The following is a 24,634-nucleotide window of genomic DNA, read 5'->3' as shown; positions in this document are numbered from 1 at the left end:
CTTTCATACGATTACATAGGTTTAAATAGAAGAGACCTATAGACTAATATGGAAAGAAATGAGGAAATATTATAATCAGAATAATAATAGGAATAAATCAAGGAGAATCAAATCATAGCATATCGGTAGTTTCCATCTTTAACATGTTCTACTTAATGTTATGCATCCTGAGAGAAAGAAATGATTGAAATTTTGAAAATAGTGAAAAGACAATGGTGGAATAAAAGGCCTTCTTCAAAACCCTATTCCACCGAACGGCTACCTATAATTGTTTCATATTTCTAATTTTCATGACTTTGTTATCTTCTTTTCTTTTTCTAGTTAGTTGTTACTCTTATATACTTCCACCATACTTGGTTGTGCCCTTTTACGTTTTAACGGATTTTGATTACCTATGTAATAAAAATAAAAATAAAAAGCAGTTATGGTTAATCAACTACAAAAATAATAGGTGAAATTGTAGGACCTCTTTTGTCTTCCCTGAAATGAGCTGATATACAGAGAGAAGATTGTTGCATTCTGGTCTTTCTGGATTGTCAAATTCCAAGCTGAAAAAATCACCAGAAAACACAGGATATAGAATTGAGGTTAGAGAAGAAAACGATTCAATTGACGGGATAATCCCAACAATGCAGACCATCAAAAGAGCAGACAATTCATGAGATCGCAAATGCAGAGATTAAGTACTTACCCACTGAGCGAGTCAGTTTTGCAACGTTTTATCTTGTTTGCTATTACCTTCAAAAGAAACAAGCCAACTCAGAATAAATGAAAGGAGGGGAATAAAATGACAAAGAACTAGCAAAGTCTGATACTATATGTCCCACAAATTTATCAGAAGCAAGATAAAATTTGATGAATATCTCTACATATGATTTTCAAAATTGAAATTCTCGGAGTTAACAAAAGCAAATACCAATTGTCTCATTGTAAAGAGCAAACAAGTTGACTCTAACTGATAACATCTCTCAAGAGGTTCCAATACATCAACTACTTTGTTTATCAAGTTGCACCAAAACTTGAATTTTCAAATTGCTTGTGAATTTAAAAGCAACTTTAACTTTGCCACTCAATGCTCAAAGGAATTGGCCACCTCATCATCATATAGTTTTTTACCACTAAATTCAAATTAATGTTCAAAAACAACGGTTAATTTTAATTTCGATAAGGTGCCAAGAAACATCGTCGGCATTCTAGTGAAAACCCCAAGTTTTTCAGATTATTCTAGATGAATTTGAACTCGGAGATACAATTTCAATGACTGTGCAGAAGCCACATTAGGTCATAGAACAAATAGCGAGCCAATTGATGAGAACTTCAGTGGCAAATCAATGCCTCAATGCACTATTGTTTAAAACGAAGAAGAGGTGGGGGAGATATTGATAAAAGCAAAAATTAACAGGACATAACAAGTAATATTGGAAGACAGCAAAATTAGCCCATTAGGGAGACTTATCAAGATATCTCTTAAATGTAGATAACCCTGATTTCTTGAAAGTTTCAATGTATCAATTATACCCTATTCCACATTTAGTGATTCACTGATCAAGGAGTAAAAAAAATTTTGAGAAAGGAATTAAGGAGAACTCGAAAAAAGAATATACAAAAGGAAAACAGTGAAGAGATGATCTGAAATTGCACTGAATAGTAAGAATTGCCCCTCAGCTAAAATGTCCGCCTCCAAGCCAGGCAATGGCAGAATCCAAATACAATCTAAAGCAGTAGACTTTATGAATTCCCGTTCTCCCTTCAAGTATCACAGGGGATCTGGCCTCCCCATGCTATGAAAATATCAAAGCTCCAACCCAAGAGTAAACTTTAGAAACCTTTAAAAGGCCACAAAAAAGTGAAGTGACAGCTTCAACCTTTGGGGAATCGTCCTGGCCATCAGATCTGGTCTATCACTGCAGTGTGGAGTCTAATGAGACGATGTAATGCCTACTCACATTTCTATTTACCTCAATGAATAATCTCCCAAGTTGTTTTTCAAATCACTCTTGGTGAAAGCACATATGGTAACCAACATATTAGCATGATCCAATACTCAAAATCAAAAGTTATCAAATACAAGATTAAAGACTACCTCCATGGTACCAATGATATGATCAACAGCTAATTGCTTTGGCATTATGCTAAATCTGACAGCCAATGCTTGATGCATATGACAACAATATTATCATGTACTCTTTGATGTTAGCATCAATGATATATTACCTCATGTTAATATAAAATCTATTAAACAAAACTAAATTACATTACACATACATGTATAAAGTATGCCTACTTACATCTTTTGAATCGAGAAGGTTGATTCGAGATAGATCAGAAGGAGCAGACTTGGACATCTGTAATATTGAACCCCCAAAAGATGTCAATTATTATATAAAATCTTTTCATAAGAATTATATATAAAACCTCAAAGAATCTTAGTTATAATAACTTATTGATCAGGAGGGTCTATCGAAATTCATGATACCTATCTAGGTAATTGAAGTACTTATGTCCAGTTACAATAAAATTTGAACTTCAAAGAAAACCCTCCAAGCCCTTTTGTAGCATACCATCCACACATGAAATTGAAATTTACTTCAAATTCAATATTTCTTAACAAATGGGAAAACGCTCATGAAATCCAACTTGTACTTCATCCAGATACAATCTAGTTTCTTTTTTGGCCAATTTAAACTCCAGTTCAACTGAAGTAAAATTGCAAAAAGTTCCTGTTGGGACAATATCAAGCAATTTAATATTGAATTAGTTTCCACTTGTATCTATTGCCTGGTTTGATGCCATACAATAAATATAGCCATCCTACCTAATAGATAAATTTTTTTAAGAAAAAAGGCACACAACACTCTAATGTATAAAAACTATACATATGGAAAAGCAGGGGAATAAGAACTATGGAAACCTTGGAAAGACCATCAGTGAGGGACATAACTCGGGCTCCAGCTGGTGGTATAAGGGGCTCAGGAACCTATATCAAGAAACACATTTAGAAAAAAATGTTCCAGTTGCCATGATACTTCACGCGCTCAATTAAAGAGTTTCAACAAACCCACCTTAAAGATAGCACCACCTCGCCTGTGACCGGAACATAAAAGTATAAGGGGTCAAGTCAATAATGCAGAAATAAAAAGGGGGCCTAAAAATAGAAAATACATAACCTCTTTACATTAGTAGCTTCCACTTCCAAGTCAAAATAAAATTTCTTCTTACCCACCCAATTTCTTCAACTTCCTTCCTCCATATAAATAATTAACACGCTCAGCCAGCTCACGGGTCAACTCCAGATGCTGCTTCTGATCCTCACCAACAGGTACAAAGTCAGACTGCAGAGGCATGCTGCAGCTTATGAGAATCATACATTTTCAGGGTAATCAACTTAACATTAATATGTGGAGCTGATTAAGCACAAGCCATAATGTTGAGCATGTTGCAATTAAATACAAAATCATACAGACAATAGAAACTCAACTACACTAGTTAAGAGACAATGATTCTTTTGCTTCCTCAAAAGTCCATAAGAAACAAAAATATCAGTAAATAGACAAGATCCAAATAATCATATACCAACTACTAAGTGATACAGATTTTCTATGTCCAATTACATAATGCTGCAGATGTTGATGACCACCTGATATAAGAGAATATCAGAAGCCATTAGAACAGGATAAGTCAAAAGAGCAACAGCAACATTTTCATCGCCCTGAAAAATCAAAGTGAAAGAAACATATTAATTTGAATCAGTGAAAACATTATACAGTCGACAGTAAAGTGCACAGAAAGACTAAAATAAGAGAGAAACTGGGGTCCTCTATGCAAAACAAACAATCTCAAATCAAAACCTGAACATTACACCTTAGAAGCACAAGAGTAGATTATGGGTTGAAAATGATAATTAATACTAAATTTAAAAATAAAAAATAAATAAAAAATAAAAAAAATCCCCAGAAATATGATATTGTCCTAGAACTATGGACATCTTAATGTGGGTTTTGACATCCAAAAACACAAACTTTTGCATCTGCCTTCATTAATAAACCATAAATAGGAACCTTTTTTCTGTGGTCTTCAATGCCAAGTGCTTAGGCACTACCAAACCTAGATCTTGATGTTAGATTATGGACTTACTATATTTCACTAATAGAAGAAAGTTCTCATCAATTGGATTCCTCTGAGCAAAGAAGCTCCCAGTCTATTTTAACCAGTTCATTAGCTATCTCAAGACCAGTCTTTTTGTTATTATGTTATGCTTTATATTATTATGTTTTAGTATTTTAAAAAGGTCATGTGACTAGCATGTAACTTTTAATGAAGTTGGATGATTAAGCTTTATTTGTTCCATAAAAGATGGACTACGATTCTAGGGTTACTCAAGGGTAATATAAATATCCTCTTTTTGAGTCATTGTAGGCAGCCTTTTCTTCTCTAATATAAGAAATTTCAGTACTGAGTTCTTGGACTCTTTGGAGCCTAGAAATTGATATTTTGATGTTTCAACTTCAATCTTATCTTCTTACTTATCAAAAAAAAACTTCAATCTTATCAACTTCTCTTTGCTATATAGTCTTGATTACTGCTGGAATTCTTCTTCAACCCTTTGTAAGTGTCAATTTGCTAGAAAGGTGGCATCTTTGGCTGGTTCATATCAGATCTATTCTAGATCTAAGTTCTCTTTGCTGCATCAAGTGGTATCAGAGCAACAAATCCTAGATCAAAGCCACAAAATTCAAATCTGGGTCAAAGGTTGCAAGTTTAAGATATAGTTGGTCATGGTAGAGGGTCGTAGGGGTAGCAGAAATCAAGGCCAGCAGACAGAGATGGCTGAGATGAGGTGTATGATTGAAGATTTGTCACGGCCTGTACACTCTCTTCAGCAAGGGGAACTAGTGGGAGCCCGTATGGAGATACTGGAAGGCAAACACGAGCCCTTGGACATACCAGAAGGTCTTAACAATGAAAGCAATGATATAGAAGATGAAAATCCTTTTCGTGATGCAGGACCCGTAGAACATGCAGCATGAGGTGGATTGGAGGATTGGTTAGTGCATGCTGTTGACTTAAATTGTGGAGGAATCAAGACAGAAGTTGCTGATTTTTTGGAAAGAAGCATGCAGAGGATCATTTAGATTGGGAAGCTAGTTTAGAAACTTATTTTGTGTGGAAGTCGATAAGTGAAGACAGAAAGGTGGTGTTTGTGAAGCTTAAATTGAAGGGTACTGCACCTTCAATGGTGGAAGAGAGTTGAAAAAAACGTGCTCAGCAAGGCAAGCCAAAAATCAACACACGGGAGCACATGAAAGTGAAGTTGCGGAAGCAACTTTTGTGGGTTGATTATGCAATGGAATTGTATGATGGAGGCGCTGAGTAGGATGATGGAGGCTACAAAAAACAGTGGTCTTGTGGCAGGCTTATCAGTGGGGAAGAGAAACAATCCTAGACTTAGTGTCTCACGTTTGCTGTTTGTTTATGATACATTGATCTTTTGCAGTCCCAATGAGCATCAACTCAGAAATTTGCGTTGTCTGTTTCTATGCTTTGAAGCTGTCTCGGGGCTAAAAGTTAACTTGGAAAAGTCTGAGATTGTTCCAATTGGTGAGGTGGAGAATGTTGATAGGCTGGCAAGCATCTTTGGTTGTAGGGTGGCAAGATTACCTATGAAATACTTGGGTCTTCCTTTGGGGGCGCATTACAAGTCTACCACCATTTGGAATGACATTGTTGAGAAAATGGGAAGGAAATTGGCAGGTTGGAAGAAAATGTATCTATCAAAAGGTGGGAGGCTCACACTGATTAAAAGCACCTTCTCCAACCTTCCTACATACTTCTTGTCTCTATTTCCTATTCCGATGAGTGTGGCGAAAAGATTGGAGAAGCTACAACGAGATTTCCTATAGGATGGACTAAATGAGGAGCCCAAATTCCATTTAGTAAAATGGGAAATCTATTTGCCCATGAAAGGTGGAGGTTTGAGCATCCGAAACTTGCGCACTTTTAATCTCGCTTTATTGGATAAATGGTTATATCGATATGCTACGGAAAGGGAGGCATATTGAAAGTTGGTTGTTGAGGTCAAGCATGGGTGCATGCAGTGACGGAGGGAGGGGGAACCGGCATAGGCCATGCCCCTCCCCCCCCCCAAAAAAAAAAACTAAGGAAAAAAAAATTTATAAGTAAAAACAAACAAACAAACAAAAGAGTAAAATTTTAATTTTAGTTATTTGGCCCTATTTTTAAATTTTTTGGCCCTATCTAATAAAAAATTTTGACCCTATTCTTAAATTTTTTGGGCCATACCCATTAATTTTTTTTTTTTTTTTTTTTTTTTTTTTTTGGCCCTTACGGCCTTACCCATGCAAAACCGGCTTGCATTTCAAAATTTCTAGAATCAGAGAAAAGAGACCGCTATTCACTTGTTTTGGGAAATGGGAGTAAATGGCCACACACATGGCAAGAGACAAGAGTGTGCAGTGACTTTTTATTGTTTATTTTTTCAAGTTTCAATTTTCTTGTTTCTTGCCAAACTTGCCGTGCATTGTGTGTGTGGGTGTGAGAATTGAAGTGTGAGAATGGGCGCTCCAAGGCAAGTGGGGACAGTGAGAATTATAGTTATTTAGTTGTTATTTAATAAGTATAGTTATTTAATAGTAAACTGTAATATTTTTTAATTTTTATTCGATAATGATAGTTTGGGGTAGTCTTTAGTTCATAAAAAACAAGCAAAATATTTTTTTTTTAATAAAAAAATTTGGTTGGCCCCCTCCCAAAAAATTTCCTGGTTCTATCCCTAGGTGCATGAATGGAGGTTGGTGTACCAAAGTGGTGGAGGGTCCTTATGGAGTCGAAATGTGGAAACATATTCGAAGAGGATGGGAAGTTTTCTCGAGATTTATCAATTTTGGAATAGGAGATGGTTTCCACATTAGGTTTTGGCAAGATCATTGGTGTGGGAATCAGCCCTTGAAGGAAGCTTTTTCTGAATTATTTCGAATCGCTAGCAATAAGGAGGCATGGGTTAAGGATCATATGCAACTGTCCAATAGCATTATACAGTGGAATGTTCCTTTCTTACGAGCTGTCCAAAATTGGGAGGTAGAGGTGGTGACAGCTTTCTTTGGGAAGTTATATGCTTTTCGCAAGCGTATGGGAGTGACGGACTGCATGTTGTGGAATCCTTCCAAATGAAATATCTTTGAGGTAAAGTCTTTTTTTCGCATGCTCTCTTCTTTGGAAACAGAAACTTCCTCTTTCCCATGGAGGAGTATATGGAAAGTCAAAATTCCATTACGAGTCAATTTCTTTGTGTGGACGGCGACTCTTGGAAAGATTCTGACTTTGGACAACTTGTGTAAAAGAGGTATCATTGTGGTGGGATGGCGTTGTATGTGTAAGCAAAGTGGTGAGTGTATCAACCATCTTCTCCTTCATTGTGAAGTGGCACGAGCACTATAGAGTATTATTTACTCTTTTTGATGTCACACGGGTCTTGTTTGGAGGGGTGGCAGATTTGTTAGCTTGTTGGGGTGGTCAGCGTGGTAATATTTCAACTAAGGAGGTGTGGCGAATAGCACCAATGTGTCTTAAGTGGATTATTTGGCGAGAGCGAAATGCAAGATGTTTTGAAGATCAAGAAAGGTCAATGGAAGAGCTCAAAAAGCAGATTATTCAAACATTGTTCCATTGGACCGACGCCTGTAGTGTGCCTAAGATTTCCACCATGCCTCAATTTTTATCTTTATGTTCCTCTTTTTGCCTTTAGTGGGGCCTTTCTTTGTATACTTCTTATGTACTTAGGTTGCACCCCTTTGTGCTTTTCAATGAATTACTTATTTATCAAAAAAAAAAAAAAAAAAAAAGGATTCAACTCATTGAAACAAAAAGGGACGTTTGTGGAGAAACACACTTTAGAATTCAACAACCTCTCTATTCGAGTTGGTTTGAATGAGACAAACAAGCAGATGACATCTGGTTATCTTGCTAGCTTGAACCAACCCATTACAGATGAATTGGGAGTGGTTCGTTTATTTAATCTTGAAGATACTCGACAATGTGCCTTAATGGCAAAAAAGCAGGTGTTGTGTTACAGTGTAAGGAGACCTTTGTCTGGCAAAGCTGAGCGTGCAACACAAAGCGGTTCAACAATTGTTCAAAGTTTTTGTAATGGCCAAACAGCTCAAAAGATTGGTCAAGATACTTCTATAATGAACCGGACAGCAGATAAAAATAATGCCAATATTGACAGAAGTGAAAAGGGAAAGGATGTAGTAAGATATAGAGCACAAAGCAATTATGGTCCAGCCTCTTCCAAGGCTGGGTCTGGATCACATGTGTAATGTTTTGCATGATGAGAGAGGGGACACACTTCATATGCTTGTCCACAGTGGCGGGTGAACCTTGTAGAACTTGAAGACGAAGAAATGCTACTGGGGCCGACTTATGATGACTATGATGATGAGGAAGAGGATGTTGATATCTACCCAGTACAAGGAGAGTTTTTGGTGGTACGACAAGTGATGACAACACCAAGAGTGGAGGAAGAAGATTAGAGGCAGAATAATATCTTCCAAACAAGAGTTCTTTGAGGTAGGAAGGTGTGTGGTGTTGTTCTTGATGGGGTAGTTGTGAGAACATTATTTCCAAAAAGGCAGCCGAAAAGTTGAAATTGCCTATTGAAAAGCATCATCCCAATAAAATTGTGTGGTTTGGAAAAGACTAGGGCTCCTAAATTCCAACCTCAAATTGTTCCACTGCAGTAGGTTTAATGGGAGAATGTTGCTAGACTCAAAAGTTGAAATAAAGTCACACCCACATCCCAAAAGACCAGATCGTCTCCATGCTATTGCTGCTAGCCTTGCTACAGCTGGTATATTTCCAGGAAGATGCTATCCTATTTCTGCTAGAGAAATTATAAAAGAACTTCAGATGGCCCATTCCTGGGAGCATCTTGAAACCGTTGAACTTACAAGTCATATTCTCTCTAGTTATTTCGCTCCTGACCATGCCAATGAGCATTCAGCACGATCTGCTAGGCTTGCAGCAGGTTTGTGTGCTGATCTTGCTACATCAATTTTTTTTTGCAAGTGCCAAAAATGGTTTTTCTCTGATTAGGCCTCCTGGTCATCATACTGGTGTAAGACGGACCATGAGCTTTTGCCTCCACAATAATGCAGTCATTGCTGCATTAGCAGCTCAGGTTGCAGGGTTTAAGAAAGTGCTTATTGTTGATTGGGATGTTCAACATGGAAATGGCACACAGGAAATATTTTACCAGAACAAATTGATCTTGTATATATCATTGCATAGACACAAGGGAGGAAAGTTCTATCCTGGTATTGGAGCTGCACATGAGGTTGGTACCATGGGGGCAGAAGGATATTGTGCAAATATACCAAGGAGTCGTGGGGGAGTTAGCAACAATGATTATATTTTTGCCTTTCAGCATATTGTGTTTCCTATAGTTTCTGAGTTTGCTACTGATTTCACCATCATATCAGCATTCAGCAGGGTTTGATGCTGCAAGGGGTGATCCCCTAGGATGCTGTGATGTTATGCCTGTAGGATATGCACGTATGATGCACATGTTGTATGCCCTCTCTAGTGGAATGTTGCTTGTTATTCTCAAGGGCAGCTATAATCTATGTTCAGCATCAACTACGGAAAGGGAAGCGTATTGGAGGCTGGTTGTAGAAGTAAAATATGGGTGCATGAATGGCGGTTGGTGTACTAAGTTGGTGGAGGGCCCTTTTGGTGTTGGAGTGTGGAAACATATTAGGAAAGGGTGGGGAGTATTCCCGAGATTTATTAGATTTGGAGTAAGAGATGGTTCTCTTATTAGGTTTTGGCATGATATTTGGTAAGAGGATCAATCTCTAAAGGAAGTATTCCTTGAATTATTGGTGGAAGATTTTAATATTGTCCGTTTTCCTAGTGAGCGGTCTAGTCATTCCAATTATTCTACAGGCATGATGGACTTCTCGGACTTTATTTCTGATCAAGGTTTGATGGATATCCCGTTGGTGGGGGGTCAATTTACTTGGTCGAATAATCAAGAAAATGAGATTTGGTCTAGAATTGATCGGTTCTTATTCTCCCCGGATTGGGAGGATCATTTTCCAGCAGTTTCTCAAGTAAGACTTCAACGACTCCTCTCTGATCATTTTCCCGTGCTTTTGGATTGCGGGGCTCTTAGTGGAGGGAGGAAGTACTTTAAATTTGAGAATATGTGGTTAAAGTCTGAAGGCTTTGTTGACAAAGTAAAAGCTTGGTGGGGGTCTTATATGTTTGAAGGCTTACCTAGTTTCATCTTTAGCTTGTAAGCTGAAATCCCTCAAGCTAGATCTTAAAAAATGGAATGAAGAGGTTTTTGGTGACATTGGGAGGAAAAAAAAAAGGAATTATTGGAAGGTATTCAGGAGTTGGATGTTATGGCTAAGACGAGAGGTCTAGATCAGGAGGATAAGATTAAAAAGGCTAACGTGACGAAAGAGTTGGAGAATACCTTGTTGTGCGAGGAAATACATTGGCGGCAAAAGTCGAGAGCTCTATGGTTGAAGGAGGGGGATAGAAACACTCGGTTTTTTCATAAGGTGGCCAATTCACATCAGAGGAGTAATTGAGTGGAAGCACTTCGTATCAATGGTAGCTGGTCCTATGATCCTGTGGGGATAAGAGAGCATATTGTGCAGTTCTATCAAAGTTTATATTCTGAGCGTAGTGCTTGGAGACCTAGAATGGATAATCAAGCTTTTTCTTCCATTGATGTAGAGGAAAAATTTTGGTTAGAAAGAGCTTTTGAGGAAAAAGAGGTTTGGGAGGTGGTGAAAGGTATGGAGGGCAACAAGGCTTCGGGGCCGGATGGCTTCACCATGGCTTTCTTTCAAGCTTGTTGGGACGTGGTAAAACATGATGTCATGGCTGTTTTTTTTTTTTGAATTCCATCGAAGACGCAAGCTGGTGACGAGCATGAATGCTACTTTTGTGCCCTTAGTTCCGAAAAAGGTGGAAGCGGAGGAAATTATGGACTTTCGGCCTATTCGCTTGGTGGGAGGTATGTATAAAATCTTTCTAAGGTTCTTGCTTAAAGGTTAAAAACTGTAATGGGAAAGATCATCTCCAAGTCTCAAAATGCTTTCATTGGTGGTCGTCAAATTTTAGACTCTATGCTCATTGCTAACGAATGTTTGGATAGTCGGTTGAGATCGGGGTAGTCAGGTATTATTTGCAAATTGGACTTGGAAAAGGCTTATGACCATGTTAATTGGGACTTTCTATTGTATTTGTTGCATCGTTGTGGTTTTAGTGAAAGATGGAGAGATTGGATTGAATGGTGTATTTTGACGGTAAGATTTTCCATCCTGGTGAATGGAACCCCGGAGGGTTTCTTTAATAGCTCGAGGGGTATTCGGCAAGGGGATCCTCTCTCTCCTTTACTCTTTGTGTTGGTTATGGAGGTTCCGAGTAGGATGGTGGATGCTACTATTGGTCAAGGTCTTTTGACTGGTTTCTCCATGGGGGAAAGGGTCTTTTCAGATTTGGTGATTTCTCATTCTTTATTTGCTGATGATACCTGATTTTCTCTGAAGCTATTCCCGAACAAATCCGTTATGTGCGCCTTATCCTTTTATGCTTTGAAGCTGTCTTGGGATTGAGAGTAAATCTAGGTAAGTCAGAAATGGTTGCTATTGGAGACGTGGAAGACATTGGAGCTCTTGCTAACATCCTTGGGTGTAGTTTTACGGCTTTACCTATGAAATATCTGGGTCTTCTGTTGGGGGCGTCATTCAAGAATACATCCATGCAGACTGGAGTGGTTGTTCATATGGAACGTCAGTTGCCAGGGTGGATGAAGTTGTACCTTTCTAAGGGAGGGCTGTTAACGCTTATCAAGAGTACGTTGTCTAGGTAGTTCAATCGGCTGGGACTACGCTTAATGAAGCGAAGGTCACTAGTTCGAATCCCCCTCCCCCCTCTTGTGCGGACATGTAAAAAAAAAAAAAAAGAGTACGTTGTTTAATCTTTCGACGTATTTCTTATCCTTGTTCCATATTCTTGTGGGTGTTGCCAAAAGAATTGAGAAAATACAAAGAGATTTCTTGTGGGGAGGTATGGGTGATGAACCTAAAATGCATCTTATAAATTGGAATCAAGTCTGTCATCCTGTTCAGGATGGCAGTCTCGGCATCCGTAATGTGCGTGTTCAACCAAGCTCTCTTGGGGAAATGGCTTTGAAGATATGCGACTGAGAATGAGGCCCTATGGTACAAGGTTATTAAAGCTACGTATGAAGACCAGTTAGGTGGGTGGTGTTCGAAGGAGGCTTCGGGGCCTCATGGGGTGGGTTTGTGGAAGCATGTTAGAAGAGGTTGGGATATTTTTGCCAGAGGTGTTGGGTTCAAGGTGGAGGAAGGGTCTAAAGTTCCTTTTTGGCATGATACTTGGTGTCCTGATCAACCTTTGAAGAATGTGTTCCCGTCTCTGTTTAGTATTGTGAGATTCAAAGAAGCTGGGTGAAGGACAACTTTACTTGGAGGAATGGAATTGTTGAGTGGAATGTCATCTTTATTCGTTCCGTCCAGGATTGGGAACTGAATGTCGTCTTTTCTTTTTTCAATCAGTTATACTCTTGTAAGATCTCTCATGGCAACATGGATCATATTCTTTGGTCCCGATCCAAAAAGGGCAGGTTTGAGGTAAAGTTGTTCTAGAAGGAATTAACCAAGACAGATCATGAGGGGTTCCCTTAGAAGAGTATCTAGCGCACCAAGGTGCCTACGCGTGTAGCTTTCTCCGGTTGGACTGCGGGGTGGTGGAGTTGTATGCAAGTTGGTGGAAGGGAGGGTGTTCCAGAAGTGCGGTTGTGTGGAAGATGGTTCATTTGTGTCTTATGTGGTGCGTTTGGAGCGAAAGAAATGCCAGATGTTTTGACGATTCTACTAGGACTTTAGATGAGCTTATTCATTTCTTCTTCTTTACCCTATTCACTTGAACTGCTACTTGGCTTGCTCCTATAGCGATTAGTTTCTCTGATTTCCTCTTTCTCTTCTCTTCTTCTATTTTGGCGCTTTCTTTTATACTTCCCGTGTAAATGGGTTGCGCCCCTCTGCACTCTTGTTTTATACAAATTACTTATCCCAAAAAAAAAAGTATTCCTTGAATTATTTCGTATTGCGAGAAATAAGGAGGCATGGGCTAGGGATAATATGCAGCTTTCTAATGGTGTTATCCAATGGAATGTACATTTTCTACGCGCGCTCCAGGATTGGGATGTAGCAGTGGTGGTGGCTTTTTTTAGGAAGCTATATGCTTTTCGACAACGGCTAGGGGTGGCGGATTGCATTTGGTGGAATCCCTCAAAGCGAAAGATTTTTTAGGTGAGGTCTTTTTTTTACGTGCTTTCTTATTCAAAGACAGCTACATTGGGGGTCTTTTCTTTCCCGTGGAGGAGTATATGGAAAGTTAATATTCCATTGAGAGTAAGTTTCTTTGTGTGGACGGCAACTCTCGGTAAGATTTTGACTTTGAATAATCTGCGTAACAGAGGAATTATCGTGGTGGAATGGTGTTGTATGTGTAAGTAGAGTTGGGAGTCTATCAATCATCTCCTCCTTCACTGTGAAGTGGCACAAGCCTTATGAAGTGTGTTATTTACTCTTTTTGATGTCACATGGGTCATGCATGGAATAGTGGCCAATTTGTTAGCATGTTGGCAAGGTCAAAGCGATAATTGTTTAGTAAAGGAGGTGTGGAGAATAGCCCCATTGTGTCTAATGTGGACTATTTGGAGAGCAGAATGCACGATATTTTGACAATCAAAAAAAGACACTAGACGAGCTCAAAAAGTTGTTTCTCAATATCCTCTTCCATTGGGCAAGAGCATTTAATGTTTCTCAGTTTTCTACTATGCCTCAATTTGTGGTTTTTTATTCTTCATTTCGCCTTTAGTGGGCCTTTCTTTGTATACATCATGTGTATTAGGGTTGCATCCCTTTACGCTTTTTAATGAATTAGTTATTTATCAAAAAAAAAAAGTATTTAAAAAGGTTATGTGACTTTTAATGAAATTGGATGGTTAAGATTTATTGCTCCATGAAAGATGACGGGCTAGAATTCTAAGGTTACTAAAGGCTAATATAAATAGCCTCTTTTGAGTCAATAGTAGGAAACCTTTTTCTCCCTAATATATGAAATTTCAGATCTGAGTTCTTGGACTCTTTGAAGCCTGGCAATTGATATTTTATTCTTCCAACTTCAATCTTATCTTCTTCTCTTTGCTATAGTCTTGACTATTGCTGAAATTTCTTCTTAAACCCTTTGTAAGTGTCAATTGTTTGGCTCGTTCATATCAGATCTACTCTAGATCTAAGTTCTGTTTGCTGCATCACTCTCCCACTATTAACTAATTTTCAAGCCGGACTGATCTGACCACTTGCACATCAACCAGATTCACATGCAACATTATTTTAATTCATGGATGAGAAGTACAATTTTTTTTTTTTTTTGGTATGACGAGGAACCCTTTAAGGCAGGGCCACTTTATGTACCCACTCCTGTCGGGTAAACCTCTGACCCATGCAAAGCACCTCCTCTACACGGATCAGGTAATACTCTGGTTTCGCAAGCGGACTGGCTCCAAAAAATTGTTTGCACCTAAGGAGATTTGAACTTTAAACTTGATGAAAATGCTACCAAGATCAAGGCCCTTACCACTTGAGCCAACCCCTGGGGGTTATGGATGAGAAGTACAAGTATAGTACATATAAAATAAATATATAAATAAACAAAGAAAAAAAACCAAAGCAAACACTAAGTGAGGATGGGCATACAGCTAAAAACGCACCGCCTTGCGCGATTTCTCTTTAAATTGAATCATTTTGTTGAGCCAACCAATTGGCGTTGCAGAACTTAGTAACCACATTAGTTCTGCATGGGCACGAACATGAGACTGAACAAAAATAGAAGCCTGCATATACAATTCAGATTCATTCATTTATAAGGAGATGTAAATATTTTTAGCTTGAATACATAATTTTAACAAGACTATCAAGGATGAATAGCCGCCTCAAACCTTCGAAGTGTCCACACCACATGCCAAATAAATGGCTGCAGTATCCCTTGTAGCCCTTGATAGTTGTTGTGTCTCATACGGTAATGTAATCTGTAACCAAATCTGAAGCTGTTAACAGCCCATACTATACTACAAAAACAAGAAACAATTTGCTATGAGAGTAAATTATTTAGAAAGTACAACTAAAAACATAGCCTTCACTGTCCATTGATTTCTGTTGAAGAGAACAATATATTAATATGGGAGCAGAAACGGGCTAGAATTCAATTCCAGTAACCACTCCCAGAACCTTAAGATGCTTAAGTAGCACCTTTCAGGCAAAATAACTGATATCTATATGATTACTTAGGAGAAAGACTCAAATATGGGATCAATATAAAGCCTAAGAAGCACGGGCACATAATAAGTTGGACCAATGATCTTCACGTAGCTACTCACATTCTTTTTATAAGTAAACATGTTCCATGATTAAGAACTTGTCTAGACTGCTCAATTAGCACAGCAAAATCACAAAATACCATTTCTGTTTGAACTAGTTAAGAACCAAATATAAATAGGAACAGATCCCAAGCTTCCAATATAATTTTTGATCCCAAAAGCCAGGGGCTCATACCAAACTGACTAAGCCAGAAAAGCAGCACTTGCAGAATAATAAATTAAGGAATAGCTACACGACTTAAAAATGCAGAGGCTTTTTTATTTGCCCTTATGACAAAGGCCTGGTTATTTGTTAGAGCATTTCTAGTAGCTTCCTCGTCATTTTTCCTACATTTAAGGATCCAGACTACTTTTTGCTTCCCTATGTCAAAATATACTCCAATAGCTTTCCTTAATCATTCCCTATATCATTAAAATATATATTTTTTTAATTATATTATATATATGAGAGATATCAAAAGCGCAAGGGGCGCAACCCACTTTCACGGGAGGTATAAATAGAGAGCGCCTAAGAGAGAGAGAAATGAAAAAAAAAAATCAGAAAAGCTAATCTCTAAAGGAGCTAGCCAAGGCGGCCATCCAAGAGTAAAGAGTAAAGAGGAAAAAATGGGTCAATTTCTTTATAGTCCTAGTGAAATTTTCAAAACATATAGCATTTCTTTCATTTCATATACACCACATAAGACACAGAGGGATCATCTTCCACACAACCGCGCTTCGGGATCGTCCTCCCGACCACCAACTATCGAACAAGTCTCTCACCCTGCAAGGCATGACCCAATGCAAGCCAAACCGAATAAAAACCGAACGCCAAAGAGCACTTGCGAGCTCACAGTGGAGAAGAAGATGATCGGCTGTCTCTCCGGACTTCTTGCACATACAACACCACTCTATTACTACTATGTTCCTCTTACGCAAAGTATCATGTGTCAAGATTTTGCCTAGAGCCGCTGTCCACCCAAAAAAAGCCACTCGCATAGGAGCTTTAGTGCGCCAAATGCTCTTCCAAGGAAACACCTCTTGATTGGAGTGGGACAAAGCCTTGTAGAGCGACTTAACCTCAAACTTTCCTTTCTTGGACGAAATCCAGCACATACGATCTGCCACGCCTATGGAAATCTTGCAAGAATACAACCGATCAAAGAAAGGAGAAACCATATCCATCTCCCAATCTTGAACGGGCTGAACAAAAATGACATTTCATTCAACTCTCCCACTCTTCCAAGTAAAATTATCCTTCACCCAAGCTGCTTTGTGTCTGGCGATACTAAATAAGGACGGAAAAGCTTGCTTCAAGGAATTCTCCCCACACCAAATATTATGCCAGAAACGAACTTTCGAACCCTCCCCCACCTCGAACCGAATCCCTTTGGCAAAAAAATTCCAACCTTGACGAATGTGCTTCCATAGGCCCACACCATGGGAGCCCGAAACCTCCTTCGTGCACCACCCACCTTCCTTGTCTTCATACTTAGCTTTGATAACCTTACACCAAAGAACCTCGCTCTCATTCGCATATCTCCAAAGCCATTTTCCCAAAAGAGCTTAATTAAAATGGTGCATCTTCCGAATGCCAAGGCCACCATAGCGTAGGGGACAACAAACTTGATTCCAACTTACAAGATGCATCTTAGACTCATCACCCATTCCTCTCCACAAGAAATCTCTTTGGACTTTCTCATTCCTTTTAGCTACACTTATAGGAATCGGAAACAAAGACAAAAAGTAAGTCTTACATTTACTTATCAAAAAAAAAAAGAGATGAGAGAGAATTGTGAAAGGAGAGAAGAGAGAGAATATTTTTTTAAATTTTAATAATCATAAGGATTGTAGTAGTGGAACCCAAAACATTGGGTTCCATTGTAGCAATCCTAATGTTTAGGGTTCATTAGGGAGTCTGCTGTAGGATGTTTTTTGCAGTTTTTGGAACATATTTCCTAAACTTAGGGAACAGACTCCCTATAAGGGAGTCTGCTGTGAATGCTCTTAGACACCTTCACGTAAGTAGTAAAATGGCACCCAAAAGGGCAGTTTGAGGGAGGAATATTGCTCCATTAACTTGGTCAACTCTTACACATCAACACTGCACTTATCCCAACATGAAAGGACAGCCCAAATTTCTATCTTGCATTCTAAGAAATTATCTTTTCAATTATTTTTGCTTCCTTCACATTAAGCATTGAAGCCCTACACAAGCTGCTTTTGCCTGTCATCCATGAACCACAATGCATGCCATCCTCACCACCTAGTAAAAGACGATGGATGCAATGTTCTCTGTAAAGCATTAAGCATACATGCTCAATCATAATGATATAAGTGAGTTTGACAAATTTTTGGAATAAGAGACCCAGACAACAAGTATGCAACACAATCTAAAAGCTATTCAAGTGGAGTTCCAGGAGCTTAGAGGATATTAAAGGACACTAAGGCACAGGGCTGAGGAAACATATCCAATCTTTTACATTAAAAAGTAATTTTTATACTTGTTAAGTCCTGTGGCTATACATCCAGAAAGCAAGAAAGATAACATCACTATTTATAACTTAAAAGTTGTCACTCAAGAATGAAACATACCGCATGGAGGTCGACAATAAAGAATAGAGTATCATATGTGTTCTGCATGATTGAAAACACAGCATTGCTTGTTAAAACATGTAAAACAAAATAAGTCAATAAAATAAATTTTTTTCATTGAAGTATGTAGAAGCAAGTAATGGTTTGAAACTGTCAACCACCTCCTTGAAGAAAAGTGAGCAATATAGAATTTATTAACCATGATCATTTAGCTGACGTAAAATGGTATTTGTGAGCAATGAAGGGAAACCTCATTCACTCTGTGTTTAATCTAGCAAGCTGAATTAAATATATGCACTTGTGAATCAGTTTTTCAAACAAAACATAAATTTCATCCCATCACTCAATATGGTGAAACATATGACTCCCACTCAACACATGACGGGCATACAATAACAAACTGACATAGTCATCCATAGCCTTGCCTTAGCAAATTGTTACTCCTTATGAAGAAAGAGAAAAGGCGCTCATTCTACAAAAAGAAAGAATTTGAAAACGTATGCTTCCAAGCTCATCACTGCAACTCAAATTTTTGAAATCCAACGAGAAACTAAGACCAGCAATCGGTGGTAAGTAGGTGCAAATAAATTTGACATGCTTTCCAATGGAGTTAGCAAAAGGTGTAATTTGATTATCAGAAGGGAACTAATACTGAACATTATTCGTCCAGAACTTCACAGCAGTTAAACTTATTTCACTCTGTTAGAGCCCAAACAGTTACAGTGATTTAAACAACCTTATTCAAGGTCCTAAGACTGTCTCATTGGGTTCTAACCGCTGGTGTGATTTTCAAGACATTTTCACCAGATGTTTCACATCAATAGTTTATAAATTGATGACAAGCCAAACAAAAAAAGGCTAATCTATGTCAAAAAAGATAACTAATCAAGATATTATTAAAAGTGAAAAGTGCAACCTAGGTACATAGAAAGTATACAAGAGAAACACCTAGCTAGAAAGAAAAATAAAAATTATAAAAAATAAAAAAATAAAATAAAAAATCACGAAAACTAAGCACATAAGGAAAGGCAAACGCAGCTGTCCAAAGATAAAGAATAATAAAGAAAAAAATACTTAAGTTCCATCATCGTTCTCCCATGGTCCCCGAAATTTCTATCATTTCTTTCCCTCCAAAAACACCATAGAAGGTAAAAATGCACCATCTTCCACAAAACTGCACTCTGAGTGCTACCAACAGCCCCCTTCCAACAAGCAAACAAGTCTACAACTCATCTAAGTATAACCCAAGGCAACCCAAAGCGACTAAAGATAGCATTCCATAAGGCACAAACAACCTCACAATGCAAAAGAAGATGATCCACAAACTCCCCGTTCATCTTGCACATACAACACCAATTGACAATATTAGACCTACTCAAACTCAAACTCCTAGAGACAACACAAAGGATGATAAGCATCAAGAAGAAGACTTATGATAGGACTCTAGTATTTAAACTTGTATTGTATTGTAGAGTTTAAGTTAGTAATGACTTGTAATTCATTCTTGGCTACATATACAAACAATGTTGCACTTGTTGACACAGGCAGCATTACACAAAAACTCTATATGGTATCAGAGCCTCAACACGACTAACATCAATTTGTTTTTTCATGATTACTTCTCCTTCTTCCTCTACCACCTCTTCCACCACACTACCTATGACGTATGTTGCACCACAAAATCCGTTGCACAACGGCACTCATCATATTACCCTCAAACTCACACGGGATAACTATTCCCTTTGGAAGGTGGTTGTTGTTGTTGTTGTTCCCTTTCTTGAAGGTCATGATCTCATTGGTTTCGTTGATGGCACGCATTCCAGCCACCAAAACTCACTACTGATTCTACCTCTGGGATGCTGGTTCCAAATCCCGATTATCGGCTTTGGTATCACCAAGATAAGCTCCTCATGAGTGCTTTTCTTTCCACTTTGTCTGACGGGTTATTACCTCGTAGTTGGGATTTCCACCACCCATTCGTTATGGCTTACTTTGGAGAAGCTCTTCTCTTCTCACTCTCAAGCTCGGCTCATACAAGTCCGACATCAACTCGCCACTTTGAAGAAAGGTGCTCAGCCAATCACCGATTATTTTCAAAAGGCCCAAGGCTTTGCTCACATGCTAGCAGCCATTGGTCACCCTCTTGAGGACTTCGATATTGTCTCCTACATCCTCAATGGACTTGGTGCTGATTAGGATTCTCTTGTCACCTCAATCACCACGCAATTTGATCCAGTCTCTATTGGGTGAACTTGGAGTCTCCTTATCTCATCCTCCAATTCGGCATTGTGACAATATTGGCGCGACATATCTCACTTCAAATCCAATGTTCCATGCTTGAACAAAGCACATCGCCATTGACTATCATTTTGTACGAGATAAAGTGGCCTCCAAAATTCTAGACGTCAGATTCATTTCGGGAAAAGATCAAGTGGCAGACATTCTCACAAAGCCTCTAGTCTCCAAGAAGTTCACAATCCTAAAGTCCAATCTCAACGTCAAACCTCCACCGTCGAGATTGCGGGGGTGTATTAGACCTACTCAAACTCAAACTCCTAGAGACAAAGCAAAGGATGATAAGCAACAAGAAGAAGACTTATTATAGGACTCTAGTATTCTCCTATAGTGTTTAAACCGGTATTGTATTGTAGAGTTTAAATTAACAATGACTTGTAATTCATTCTTGGCTATATATACAAACACTGCTGCACTGGTTGACACAGGCAGCATTACACAAAAACTCTATAGACAACAAGGACATGCTGATTCCTAAGGTTGTCCATGGTAAGGATCTACCTTAGGGCTGCCGACCAAGCAAAGAAAGTCACTCTCAAAGGAACTTTAGTACGCCAAATATTGTTCGAAGGGAAGGGACTATCCTCATTTTTTTTTTGATAAGCAATGGAAACTTTTGTTAAAGAGCGTAAGGGGCCTCTGGGTACACAGGTAGTATACAACAAGAAGCACCTAACACCAACCAGAACCCAACCAAGAAATCCCACAGAACACCAGAAGCCCTAAAAACCCGAAAACCCCAAGCGCTCCAAGCTAAAAAAACGTGAGCCTTGCATTTTCCACTTCAGAATCATAGTTTATATAGCATTCTAGGTTCAAAAGCTCCCTTCTACCCATAGAATTAGAGCAAGCCTCCATATAATGATCCTCTTCAATGGCTTTTAGGAGAGCCACAGTCTGATCCTCTTGCCCTTCGTGGATCCCCACCACGAAACAAAGGTCCGTAACACATAAGGAAGCCCAGTCTAAAGGCATGACAGGGGAAATTTCCCAAAGGGTAAGGAAACTCCCCATCCTCCCCATCGCCATGATCACTAACCAGCGTGGAAGAAGAGTCAAAAACATCTAGCAATTTTGGGGAATGAGAACCTGCTGGAGGAGAACAACCCCAAACCGCAGACGACCTTAGTTTGAGAAAACCCCGCCAAAGAAAGCCTGCATCAGCACTCGACCAGTCTGGGATTTCTTAACAGATGGCGACCTTTGAACCACATCCAGCGGATGGACGACACCAGCAACATCTAGACTCACCGAAGTATACCCAACAAGCCAAACTTCACCAGCCGAGGTCGTCGAGGCCAAGAATAGCTCCGCCATGACCACCAGCACGCCCTTATGCTCTAAAGCCAAAAAAAGCCCAACCTAGAAGACCCACTTGGAACTGTGCACTGGCCACCTACCAACGGCAACACACCAGGCGAGATATTGACTGCCTCACCCACAAGAAGACCCACATCCAACTTCAAGTCCTTCTTAGCCTTGAACTTGCAAAGATAGAACTTCAAAACCTTAAGCAAGTTCTTGGTGACTTCTGCTGACGAGATCAGGACATTGTAGGCAGATCTAACATCAAACAACCCTCTTTTGGAGGGGACCCACCAAAGCTTGTCTTCACCTCTCCATGTGTGCTAAAGGAATACAACAAATTGAAAAACGAGAGAAAGACATCCACCTCCCAATCATGAGCCGCTCTAACAAAGCTTACGTTCCACTAATCGAAGCCACTAGGAAACTCCAAAAGAACCGCTACAGAAGCATCCTTCATGCAAGCAATACTATATAAATCCAGAAAAGCTTCCTTAAGGGCCTTATCCCCAAACCACAGATCATGCCAAAATCTAATCTTGGAGCCATCTCTCACCTCAAATCTGGTATAACTAGAAAATATCCCCCAACCCCTCATGATATTCTTCTATAACCACACCCCATACGACCCAAGAGGGAACTGTCAAATTTAGAATCCATCACAACTCTCCACCAAGCCTCTCTCTCATGCCCATAGCATAGCTATTTTCTTAAAAGAGCACGATTGAACACTAGCAACTTCCGAACCCCCAATCCTCCCTCAGAGATTCGATAACAAACCTTATATCACCTTACCAAGTGAAATTTGAACACTTCACCAATCCCACCCTATAAGAAATCTCGATGAAGCTTTCTCTAGGCGATTTGCAACACCAACAAGAAGAGGGAAAAGAGACATGAAATACATAGGCAAATTGGAACGCGTGCTCTTGATGAAGGTAAACCTGTCACACTTTGACAAATACATCATTTTCCACCTACCCAACCTACGCCCTATCTTTTCAATAGCACCCTTCCAAAATTGACTTGGCCTTAAAGCCTCCCATCAATGGAAGATCAAGATACTTCAAAGGAAACGAATAAAACCCCGCAATTCAGAATGCTAGCAAACCCATCCACATTATCAATATTATCCACATGAACCAACTCTGACTTGGCCAAATTAATTTTCTAACCAGAAACAACGTTGAAACAAAAAAATAAAGCATGAAGATACGGAAGGTAGTCAATATGGGCCCCACAAAAAACTAAAGTGTCATCCGCAAACAGCAAGTGTGATATGTTAACCACATCAATGTGCCTAGACCCCACATAAAAGCCTGAGAGAAAACCCTCATTAACTATTGTAGAAAGCATTTTACTTAAAGCCTCCATAACAATAACAAACAAAAAAAAGTGACAAAGGATCTCCTTGTATAAAACCACAAGAGCCATTGAAGAAGCCAAACGTATTGTCATTCACAAATACAAAAAATAAAATAAAAAACACCAAAGAAATACTATGTGCTATCCAAGAGCACCATTTCTCCCCCAAAATCACACCTCCTCAACAAATAAAGTAAGAACTCCCATTTGACATTATCATAGGCCTTCTCAATATCCAATTTGCAAAGCACCCCTGGCACACCAGATTTGATCCTACAATCCATACATTCATTTGTTATGAGAACATAGTCAAGGATTTGCCTACCATTAACAAAAGCATTCTAGGGCTTCTAAATTATCTTCTCCACAACACCCTCCACTCACAAGACTAATAGGTCGGAAGTCCTTAAGATCAATAGCTCTGGATTTCTTCGAAATGAGAGCAATGAAGGTGGCATTAAGGCATTTTTCAAACTTACTGCTAGCATGAAAATCATGGAACACCTCCATAATGCCTGCCTTGATCGCATCCTAGTAAGCTTGTAAAAATGCCATAGAAAAACCATTGGGACTTGACCCCTTATCAGTGTCCATACCTTTCACCACCTCAAGGACCTCACTCTCCTCAAACGATCTCACTAACCAAGAGGCCTCCTCCGCATCTATGGAGTCAAAACCAGGTTATCTAGCATGGGCCGCCAGCTGAACTATTCTTAAAAAAAAAACTATTATAGAATTGTACAATATGTTCTTTGATAGCAAATGGATTAAAAGAAACTAAGCCATTTACTAACAATGATTCAATGCAATTGTTTCTCCTATTCAAGTTTGCCAACCAATAGAAAAACTTTGTGCATTTATCACCCTTTTCTAGCCATAGACCCCTTGACTTTAGGCTCCAACTAATCTGCTCCAATAAAGTAACTTTTTGCAATTCATTGATAACCATGATTTTCCTCAAGTTCTCTTAAGCAACTAAAGCTCTCTCTTCCTCCAACCCCTCAAGAACATGAAACTCCCCTAAAATATTTTTTTTTATGGGACTCCACATTGTCAAACACCTACTCATTCCAAATTTTTAAATCAACTTTCAAGGTCTTAAGTTTAGGAGCCAAAATGAAACTAGAAGAGCCTTGAAAGTGATAAGAAGACCACCACTAGCTCACCCTGTCCACAAAGCCTTCAGGCTTTATCCACATGTTCCCAAACTTAATAGATCTTTTGCCCCCATGAATACCACCACAATCAAGGAGAATGAGGAAGGGGTCTAAGCACAACATATGCAAGCTTTTCTAAAATAAATCAAAAAAATTAACTTCCCATTCCCAAGAGACAAGAAACCTATCAATTCTTGACCAAGAAAGGGAAACCTGATTATTAGACCACGTAAAAGTCCTCCCTACAAGGGGAAGATCCATGAGTCCCTACTGAAAAATAAAATTAGAAAACTCCATCATAGTGAGACTAAACGAGTTTCACCTGGTCTTTCAATAGGAAAACGGGTGACGTCGAAGTCTCCACCAATGCACCACAACAGATTCCACCAATTAAGCAAGCTAGCCAACTCCTCCCATAAGTACCTTCCATCGC

The 24,634-nt window shown here is 39.0% G+C and overlaps 1 protein-coding gene across 2 annotated transcripts in view; it reads right to left on the bottom strand.

The window, feature by feature from the left end:
- Positions 1 to 24,634, bottom strand: part of LOC132189733 (tryptophan--tRNA ligase, chloroplastic/mitochondrial) — a 49,790-nt gene that overhangs the window by 14,717 nt on the left and 10,439 nt on the right. For both annotated transcript variants that reach the window (XM_059604512.1, XM_059604511.1), the window contains exons 4-13: positions 18,080 to 18,121; positions 15,068 to 15,157; positions 14,840 to 14,962; positions 3,638 to 3,709; positions 3,220 to 3,332; positions 3,063 to 3,084; positions 2,912 to 2,977; positions 2,289 to 2,345; positions 692 to 738; positions 467 to 548 (exon numbers count right to left, since the gene is read on the bottom strand). In XM_059604512.1, coding sequence (XP_059460495.1) covers positions 467 to 548; positions 692 to 738; positions 2,289 to 2,345; positions 2,912 to 2,977; positions 3,063 to 3,084; positions 3,220 to 3,332; positions 3,638 to 3,709; positions 14,840 to 14,962; positions 15,068 to 15,157; positions 18,080 to 18,121 — 714 coding nt within the window. The remainder of the gene's footprint in view (positions 1 to 466; positions 549 to 691; positions 739 to 2,288; positions 2,346 to 2,911; positions 2,978 to 3,062; positions 3,085 to 3,219; positions 3,333 to 3,637; positions 3,710 to 14,839; positions 14,963 to 15,067; positions 15,158 to 18,079; positions 18,122 to 24,634) is intronic.

The sequence above is a fragment of the Corylus avellana genome, chromosome ca8 (genome assembly GCF_901000735.1).
Source record: "Corylus avellana chromosome ca8, CavTom2PMs-1.0".
In the NCBI taxonomy this organism is placed as follows: domain Eukaryota; kingdom Viridiplantae; phylum Streptophyta; class Magnoliopsida; order Fagales; family Betulaceae; genus Corylus; species Corylus avellana.
This window is presented reverse-complemented; position numbering and strand designations above follow the sequence as displayed.